The sequence below is a fragment of the Polyodon spathula genome, chromosome 6 (genome assembly GCF_017654505.1).
Source record: "Polyodon spathula isolate WHYD16114869_AA chromosome 6, ASM1765450v1, whole genome shotgun sequence".
In the NCBI taxonomy this organism is placed as follows: domain Eukaryota; kingdom Metazoa; phylum Chordata; class Actinopteri; order Acipenseriformes; family Polyodontidae; genus Polyodon; species Polyodon spathula.
In genome coordinates this window covers 24,691,851-24,701,933 of record NC_054539.1, presented here as the reverse complement: position 1 = coordinate 24,701,933, position 10,083 = coordinate 24,691,851, and the positions used below count along the sequence as shown (strand labels likewise).

Sequence of the window (10,083 nt, the reverse complement as noted above, 5' to 3'; positions counted from 1 at the left end):
GGGTTGGGACCACCGCAGAGTGCAGCTGAAGGCTAGAAGAAGCTTGAGAAGGACACCACAGCTCGGGAGAGAGACCACCACCCAAAAAGCAGTCGATTACTTCCATGATGAAATGTGAATGAATCACACATAAGAGAGGGGTGAGTTACATAGCTGTATATGATTTTTATAGGTTACACTAAGATGACAAAATGTGTAGGAGCCGCCCTCCCGACCTTTAGTTTATCAACTAAATTTTGTGTTACTGTCCAGCCTACAATAACTAGTTAATAAATTATTACATGTTCTGCCAATTAAGGCAAAATAGATCAGACCTACAAAATATAAAGTACATTGTTTAAACTATATAATAAATGCTTCAAAAAGCTAATGAAAGAAAAAGCTCAACTAAAGTGTCAAAATGTACTGTTAGATTAATAATTGTATATAATCAGTACAAATATGATGCCTTTATCTCTCAAAATAAATAAATGACCTGTGAATACAGAATTCCATTACAGCTGGATAAACAGTTCTCTAGATAATTGTAAAAAGGTAGGACTGTCAGACAGCTCCCTTTGTGCTAAAGAGTGCCCTTAGCTTATCTCATTTCAAACATTTATCTAGATATATGCAAAACTGTTTAGTGACATAAATGCATACGGAAGTATGGATGTAGGCCAATTCCACTAAATCCCCAAGCGGGGGATTTTTCTAAGTGCATAGCAATGTGTCAGTGAACAAAAGCATGGGGAATTCTGAAATGAAATACACCCACCACCTACTTAAACATCAAATCTCCCAATACAAAAGATTGTCTTTTCTTAAGCTTTTTCATTTGCAGATGTAGCCATATTCTGAAATGCTCACACCTACTCTAACTGTGCCCGTTCCTACCTTTCATACATCAGCACCTACGACATGCCCATCACACTGAATAACAATGTTAGTGTTTATTTTAGAATCTTTGAATACTATACTGTAGCTCAGCTCAAACTGCTGTAAAAGGCCCTTAGTTGCCTCAGTCTTACAATTGCATTGTTTTACTGCAGTAGAAGTAGCATTGGTCATTGTATCTGAAATTAATTAAATAATGGTATCATAGATGGCATGGCTATATTTAATTATTTAAGTTAGTTTAGAATAAAGGGGTACTGCCTTTTCAAGAGTTGCAAGCTTACCATATGTGTCCGACTGTATGTGTCACTAACAACTCTTATTTAACAGTCGCTGTAGGTACAGCAGTGTTATACACAGATCATATTCTCAGGATTTCCAGATCAATTTTTAGGTGGTTAAACCTGACCCTTTGGAATGACGCAAGCCTGGGGGACACTGACCTGCTGTGCTGGTGTGTCCTTCCCACATCACTCGGGCAACGGTAAAAGGTGGCAGGGTCAGATTTCTCAAAAGCCAGTTACTCCAAATCAAGCATACAAACGTACCCAGTTAAGTTTTTCTGTATTTTTTGTCCTGATGACTGATTTAGAGTAAATAGCTTTAAGAATCTATCCCATGGTGGCAGTGGATAGAACATATACGACTTGGACAGACATTTACTGTGTATGCTGTTTTGTAAGATCTTGGTGTGAGAATTTCCCTGTGTACAGTAAAGCGAGGCTTGCTTTTGTAAACAGAATTGAATATACAATTTGTTGGGCTTTAATACTCAGCTATTTCAGGAACTCCCCTTGCTGTTGATATGTGGCAGCACAGTTTGTCATCTGGATACCGTGCCAGTTCTCTTAATAGGCACCCTTTGTCAAGGCAGGAACTGTAGCCGGTTGACTGAAACATAATTGCAGTTTAAAAGCGTCTTCACTGATGTCTGCTTCTTCACGACACTAGACTAGGGAGATTTTAGATTTTTTTTTTTTTTTCATTGTTGGCAATGGATAGCTTCTGTACAGGTTTTTTTTTTATTCATGGAAATCTTTTTTCTGTATCTTTTGTAAGTTAAGCTTGGATTAAAAAAAAAATTGTCCTGAGTGGTGCGCTCTGTTGTGCTGTACCTGGCCGGGCACACACAGCTGCAGTTCACCCTGTTAAGCTGTCAGCTTTAATAACAGAAGAGGAGTGCTCTTCTTTGTCCTGGGCTCACAGACATGGTTTCAGTGCAGAGGTGTGTGCGTGTGTGTGCATGTGTGCATGCGTGTGCGTGTGTGCATGTCTGTTCTTTTCCTTGACTCGCTTCTCTCCTCAGCTATGTCGTCACAGAGCTGATGCAGAGCGACCTTCATAAGATCATTGTGTCCCCTCAGCCTCTGAGTTCTGACCATGTCAAAGTTTTTCTCTATCAGATTTTAAGAGGTAAGTAAATCCTTTCAGTTGTCCATTTTTGAACCCATATCAAGTTCTTTGCCTATGTTCTGTTCCACCAATCCTTTGGCATTGTTCTCAACCTGACTCTATCATAGGATTCTCATACTCCACTGTATCGATAGTTCATTCAAAACATTTTCCGAAGAGTTTTATGAGTGCCGTTCAGGACCCACTCTAGCAGAATGGCTCTGGGTTGTCAGTGTTGTTGGACAGTAATGCACAAGGATAGTCCTTAATGGTTGAGCTAACACAGTGACTGTGTGTGTGCCCCCAGGCTATGAGCCATTCCACTACAGTGTCCCCTGTGGCAACCAGTAATTAATAACAGTGTTTAAACTGGAGACTGCCTCCCATAATCTGCAGACCTGTCGCACCAATACTAAAACGGAGGTCTGTAGAACATTGGGTTTTTTTGTTTTGCCATAAGACAAGGGAGTCTGTACTTGCAATTCTGACAGATAAAAGAAAAAAAAAAAAGGAATCACGAACTTCTGTGAACAGTCTTTCCGGGATCACTTTGTGCTCCACAGCCTGATTCAAGGTTTATTTGTGTTGGGAGGGAGGGGTTAGTTCAGGTCACCTTACCTACAGGCTGTACTGTATTTTACGTCCAAGTCCTGACATGAACCAGGTTGATCTTAATGTTTTGTGTTTGGATCTTTAGGACTGAAGTATCTTCACTCGGCTGGCATTTTGCATAGAGACATAAAACCAGGAAACCTCCTTGTTAACAGCAACTGTGTCCTCAAGGTTGGTTATTCAGCATTTACTTGTACTGTTCTCAACAACTATCAAGTAGTGTTGTGTATAGTATGAATAAGATACTTGTACTGTCTCATGTTGCAACTATCAAGTACACTTGTTGTGTATATACTGAATCACGGACATAGAATAGGCTTTCCTCTTGGGCTTTTATGCTTTTATTGTTTTTCAAATGGGACTTTAACCAACAGAAGGTCAAAAAAAAAAAAAAAACCTATGCAATGTGCAGAACGGTTTGCACAAAACCATTTGCATCGGTTCTGCCTAAAAAGAGCTTTATTTCACTTTGCTGTTTTATTTTACTTTGCTGTCAATATACAGTAAACATCTAGCTTCTTTAAGCTTGTGTTGCAAATCATCACTTTCAACCACACGGTTAATTCTGCATCCATTATTGAATGATCTGTTAAATAATACTCAGCATGCTGAAAGACCATGGGTACTGGGCCAGCTTTCACACCACCTAAATCTGAATTTATATTTTGCTTCAAAGCTGTAGCACAAGCCAGCCTGCTGGCTTTTAATCCATTAGCTCATTTGGCTGAGCACCTGGATTACCGCCAGGCTGGGTGGGAGGGTCTGTGTTCAGTCTCATTGTCATATTTCTGTCTTGCATTAAAATAAATCTGAATCTGGATGCCTAGTGAACAGGGCTTGCACTGTGAGTACAGTTTGTTTTTGTGATCGTGCGCGACTGCATGATGGGTGTTGCTATTCGTGCTGGGAAACGTTATGACTTCGGGCTGATGGAAAACATGACCAGCACCTAATTTAATTTAGTTTACTTTGAGTTTTAGTGTATAAACAGGTAAATGTACTAATATTGATCATTTCCTCTCACAGTGGCTTAAAGCATCTAAAATTAAACTAGATGTCGTTCACTTAATCTTATATTTTTTTATTTTTTTTTGTCTTTTTAAATAAAACAATTTAATAGCATTTAAATATGCCGTGGTTTTGCCTCGTGACGTTTAAATAAACAGTCTCGTTTAATAAAATGGCTATAGCAGTGCTGTAAATTAAATTGAATCCAAGCCCATGTTAGCCACTTGCATATACAGGAGTGTAGCCCACTAGTATTGTCTTCCACAGAGTAATATGTCCTTGTAGCAAGAGGGAACAGGTTGCTTAATTAAAACCTTGATTTCATCAGTGACTGTCATTAGTAATACAAAATGTACCTCCTAATGTCTCTCCATCGCTGCTATTACAATTTAGAAGGGATTAAGCAGAGCCTTGAGTCACTGATTCAGCTCTAGCTGACAGGCCTCTGACATGAATACTCTGTCAGGACAAATCTCCTAGGAAGCTGACAAAAAGCAACAGCATACCCCCCCCCCCCGCCCCCCACCTCCTCTCTGAGGTGAAATGCATTAAACAAAGCAAAAAAAACTAGCACCATAATTTAGTGGCTAGCATGATCCCTTATGTGTAATTAGTTTGTTTGGTTAAGTATGTTGCTGCATGGGCAACACAGCCTGACATTCTCAGTCATGCACCACATGTTTTTCTCAAAGGCATACATTTGGGGGCAGGCTTTTATCACCTGTGCTCCATTGCGTCCTGTCTTCCACCGGGAAGGAAATAGCAAGACTCTTATCGCACAGCAGTTTCACCCATTCCAGGTTCTATTATGAGCTGAATTAGCCCCAGTGTATCAGTGAGAAGCTCAGGCGTGTCTTATTAAACTCACAGTAAAAGCATCAAACTGCTGTGTAATGGGAATCTTATTTCCATTCCTGTTCCAGTTTGTATTCTACCAGAATGTGTCACCTGCTCTTTGCCCAGTACAGGCTTTACAAGTGATGTGCTGTTCTGCTGTCCCCATGTGTAGATAAGAAAACAAGACCCCTGATGCATAACAGTTTAATCCATTCCAGGTTTTCCTGTGCTAAGCTTGCCTCCGCACCCAGGTGTGTTTTGTTAAGCGCACAGTAAAAACTGTAATGCATTAAACTGCTTCACAGTGGGAGTTTTATTTTCAGCAAAAATCTCACAGCTGTTAAATCATTTCTCCAAGATGACGCACTAGATTGCTGTCTTAATAAATGCATGTATTCTATTGCTTTTGCTGCTTATTCGTGAAATATGCATAAACCAGCGAGTCTTGCTGATAGTTGATTTGCAGATGAATCCGTAAATGAAATGCAATCAGTGAATGGCGGCTGCTTATGCTGAATTCATAATTTTATTTAGTTAACTTTCTCATTTATTATTATTTTTTTTAGATTTGTGACTTTGGCCTGGCCAGAGTAGAAGAGCTTGATGAGTCACGTCACATGACTCAGGAAGTCGTCACTCAGTATTACAGGGCTCCGGAGATCCTCATGGGAAGCCGGCATTACTCCAACGCCATTGATATCTGGTCTGTTGGCTGCATCTTCGCAGAGCTGCTGGGGAGGAGAATACTCTTTCAGGCCCAAAGCCCTGTTCAGCAGGTAGCGGGTTCAGTATCTTACACATCACATCAGATCTCACCATCTTACTTAGGGTCGTAAAACTGCTTCTAGCAAATCTTTTCATTGTGTTAAACTGGTCATTCCCTGTAACTTAAACCTGTTCTTCCACCTTGTTTTAAAGGAATGAGTCAGGCTTTTGGGGGGGGGGGGGGTTTCCTATTTATATTTCTGCCACTGCAAAGCTTCAAGGCTTTGGACTCTCAGCAGGCATATTGTGAAACAAACGTGGCATGCATGACTTTTGTCCAGCCAAAAGTAACAAAACATAATGCATGTTGTAGACGAGGAGGCATTAGTTAAAATGAAAAATTCAGTCTGCCGGGCTATTTCTAAATGGTGAGAAAGAACTTGACAGATTTGCAACAGTGTCATATATACAGTGTGTGAATGCATTGGGATGCATTAGTGTTGCTGAGTCCGTGTGTCTCTGTGTTTTTGAAGCTGGATCTGATCACAGACCTCCTGGGATCACCGTCTCTAGAAGCCATGAGAACAGCATGTGAAGGGGCCAAGGCTCACATACTCAGGGGTCCCCACAAACAGGTGAATGTTCCTCTACAGATTTACACTATAAACAGTCTGCTGATAAACAGCTGTGTAATGCTGTTACTCACAAGCACGGATTTGATGGGAGGGCTGAATCCTGACTTGATTATACAAGGTGTTACCCAAGCTTACCCGAGGTCTGTGTAAATTTACATTGCAGGTAGAATATTATCACTTTTCTGATAATTGAAGTATATTGTGGTGGTGTTTGGGTAGAGGGAGGGAAGCAGTTTTCAATAATTTGTCTTAAATATGAACCAGTTCTTTGTGCCAGTGACTGTACTGTACCTTACCGTGCTGTACTTTACTGTACTATGCTGTGCTCCATCGTTGACTTCGAAGGTCGTCTTAAATCAACTGGAGCCAGAGCATTTTGCTGTCGTGCACTTCGCTCGTGGAACGCTCTTCCGGCTTTTTAAGGTGCTTTTATGTAATAATTGGTTGTAACTGGAGTGCATAGTGATCTCTCTTGTTTTTGCTTTTAACTTTGTACAGATGCCACGACGTGAAGGGCGCAATATAGAAATGCATTTGCATTGTATTGCATTCTTCCTGCTCTCAGTTTTGTGCTGTGCCAGCACTACAGTCTTGGAGTTCCTGACTCGCATCGATTCTGCTCGAGCTCTGCCTCCTGTCTTTGAGTATGAGCAGCTCCGGCTTCTGTCAAGTTTGAAGAGCAGGATCTTCAGCCGCGCACCAAGCAGCTGCTTTGCTAATTAATTCTGCCAGCTGAGTTCCCAGCCCTGGCTCCTGAATCCACTCTGCTTTCCCTTCTCTTGACATTTGGCTGACCTTGCAGCCAGCTGATGGAACCAGTAGAGCATGGAATGTGTGGGTAATGGCTATTGATTGGCAGATAGAAGTAAATGAGGGCTGGGGTATGTTTAGGTGCAAGTCAGTCAGCAGATGGACTGGTTTTGTATGAAATAAAGGAACCCCTCCTTTACGGCAGCGGTTTCGTTTTGAAATTGCCTTCGACAGGTTTGACTGCAAGAGTTTGCCAGGCACTTGGTTTGCTTTTAAGATATTAACACGGAAAGCAAGCTGTTTATTCTCTCTTTCTTGTTTGGGTGTTCAGTGCCTCTTTACTGTTTTGGCAGCGTTATCAGCGATCAGTCAAAAGTCATATAATGTCTGTTTTTAAAATGTTGTATTTTAACCGTTTTGTCAGTTTAGTGACTGACATCAAAATGACATTAGATTTAAAGAGAAATAAATATGTGGTTACCATGGCATCAAAAGCCTATAAATACCTCCAATGTTTGTTTTCAGACACACTTTCCCTTATATATAATGTGTATATTTGTAGAGACAGTGGTTGAGTTGTCACTGTGATGTTTTAAAGTTCTCTAGTAGTAATTCTCTGCTTTGGGTTCTGACTCTGGTCTCTCTCAACCATGAATGCAGAGTTGGCTTTGAATATTGGTGGTGGGGGTGGTGGTGCTGGTTTCCTAGGTTCATAGCTGGCTGAAGGATGTTTGTTTTGTACGGATGATGCACGTGACAGGTAGTAATTTGAGTGAATACAGAGTAAAGCCTGTTTTTATTTCTCTGTGCGCGGTGAGGAGGAGAGATTGTGGAGATCTCTCCTGTCCTCAGAATCTCCCAAGGGTGCAAAGAAGCGAGTGGGGCTTGTGTAAACACTCGGAACTGGGATGGAAAGTTCTGGGCAGGGAAGGAGATATGGGTCTCCGCCGAGACCCTCGGCTCCATCTGCTGCGGCTTCCATGTGCAAAGGGTTGTTTTCATCCAGCGATACTGTCTGCTCTCCACACTGGGGACCTCATTACCTCTTCTAATTCTGAGACATGCTTAGCATAAAGGAGGGGGCTTTTAGTTCCTGTAACACCCTCCACGAGTCTCTGTCTCACGCATCTCTGGGCCCTGAACACAGCTTTGTGCGTGATTTGAAGTGTGTTATGAGATTCCAGTGTCGATATGCAGAGGGCAGGCAAAGAAACACAGCTGGCATCTAAAACTCATCTCTAGTCCTTGTCCTGTTTAGACTGGTGGATTTAATCAGCTCTGCCCTGGAAGGGAGGGAAAGTTTTTTTTTTTTTTTTTTTTTTTTTTAATTTTGTGTAAAAGGTTTTATAGAAGGGGAAGGGGGGGTATTTACATGTGTTTTTTCCTTTCAATTGCCTTCCAGAGAATTTAATTTAACCCCCGATCTATTTACTCTCTGTGGCAGATGGATATTGCATGGCTGTTTTAGCAAAGTTGCACATGAAATCGAGAATGAAGAAGAGAATAATATTTTTAACCCAGCCTGAAGCAAAAAGAAAAGAACCACATGTTCTTCACCTACTGAAGTTGTTTATTGTGATAGCTGTAGTAATAATTATATATATAATTTAAACTTGAGATGCCGTGCATGCCAGCCTGTAGCTTTTGGGACGTGTTTAAATTTGAATCTTATCTGACACGCTGTTATGTAAAATTTAAAAGGATTTCCTGTGGGAGTTTAATCCCCTAAGTTAGTTCCTTAATATGACACCAAGCCTGAGTGAAGGACAGCAACTGAGTCCAACGGTCACGGCCTGTATAATCCAGCTCCTGGGGATTTTGGCTCCACTTGTTCCTGTTTGCCTGTCCGCTCCAGTGCTGGAGCACTTTGCAGCTCATGCTGTACTATTAAGGAGTTCGGTTCTCATGGTTTTAATTATTTTGCTCATGACCACAGGCACTGTTCAAGAAAAAAAAGGTGGCAGATCTATATCTCTGCTTGCAACATCCCATCATTCTGTCCGTCCATGCGAAGGGACTAGACTGCCCTGTTTCAATTATTTAAACGATGTCACTGATTTACTGCAGAGTAATCCGTTGAGGTAGGCAAGAGAACCAGGTGAAACCTGAATGAAGTGATCGCTTGAGGCTGCTTCAGGTGGACGGAGGTTTCAGTGTCTGTGGCTCGGTCTTTTTTTTTAAATGGGAATGGGGTTTTATGATTTACTTTCTAGAACAAGCTGGTAAATACAATTCGATTTTCAAGTGCATGTAAACCAAGCTATTGAATGCTAGAGGTGGTGTGTTTTATAGAAGAATGGGGATATTCATCAGATAAAAAAGAAACTATTTCAAACCCATGAAATGAAGAATAATATGGGTGCCGAGCATCTGTATTCTACACTACAACTGCAACTAGGTAATACAAAATGTGGGTGAAACTTTTTACAGTGGTACTGAGCCATCCACCTTAGCCCTGGCTTCTCTGTTGTCTTTGCCTATGTCAAGATGCATCTCCTCTTTTATTTCAAGAGCAGCCGCAGAGCAACTCTCCGCAATGTTGGTGCATTATATTAGACGTGACTGAAAATGCTAAATTCCTAGACAGCATGCATTTGAGAGCGGTACGCGGTAAAAAGTGATACACAGCGCATTGTGAGCAATGCCTAAACAACTTCTGCTAAGATAGCAGGGAAGTGTCTGTTCAAATCTGGTACCTTATGCTTTTTTTGGTCTTTTGCATCGTTTTAAATGTAATTTATCATATTGTTAATGGAATTTATATTTTTTCCACCGTTAATAAAATAGTGTGGTCTTTTACATCTTTTCTAGTTTAATTTGTCATATTTTCCAGTCTTTTGCATCGTTGTTAATTTAATGTATCATATTTTCCCACCATTAAGAAAATAATATGCAAATATTTACCATATGCAATACATTGGGTCTTGTACATTTTTTTTTCTTTTTAGATAAATTGACAGCCTGTTTCCACTATAAGTTTGCAAAAAAATTAATATATAATTTATGGTTAATGTACCTCTGTTTGACAATAGGAAAACACCTATCAGATCACAATTGGTTGCACCTGTACCAAAATCTGACAGCGTACTACTTTCAGTGTGACTACGTATCACTTTCTCTGTAATGGGCCCAGTCCACTTCTGACTATGTACCACTTTCTAACACTACACCGGGCGTTCTAATTAAAGTAAATTTAAAAACCTGGCAAGTACCAAAAAGTCTTCAGCAGAACCATAGGCAAGTATGAAAGGTATAAACACTTATTTTA

General features: G+C 40.7%; 2 protein-coding genes across 2 annotated transcripts in view; both read left to right on the top strand.

Moving 5' to 3' along the window:
* The window catches only part of LOC121317660 (1-phosphatidylinositol 4,5-bisphosphate phosphodiesterase beta-1-like), a 330,252-nt gene that overhangs the window by 200,747 nt on the left and 119,422 nt on the right, over positions 1-10,083 (top strand). The gene's annotated exons all lie outside the window — the stretch shown is intronic.
* LOC121317053 (serine/threonine-protein kinase NLK-like) lies at positions 2,156-7,298 on the top strand. The gene is made up of 5 exons (XM_041252625.1): positions 2,156-2,289; positions 2,966-3,051; positions 5,292-5,501; positions 5,964-6,065; positions 6,564-7,298. The coding sequence occupies exons 1-5, from the start codon at positions 2,202-2,204 to the stop codon at positions 6,786-6,788; spliced, it is 711 nt and encodes a 236-aa protein (XP_041108559.1). The 5' UTR covers positions 2,156-2,201; the 3' UTR covers positions 6,789-7,298.

Bases quoted from the DNA above. Each gene is read 5' to 3' on its own strand.
- LOC121317053 (XM_041252625.1), top strand. From the start codon at position 2,202: ATGCAGAGCGACCTTCATAAGATCATTGTGTCCCCTCAGCCTCTGAGT. The intron at 3,052-5,291 runs GTTGGTTATTCA...TATTTTTTTTAG, and splicing joins ACAGCAACTGTGTCCTCAAG to ATTTGTGACTTTGGCCTGGC. The intron at 6,066-6,563 runs GTGAATGTTCCT...AACTTTGTACAG, and splicing joins TCAGGGGTCCCCACAAACAG to ATGCCACGACGTGAAGGGCG.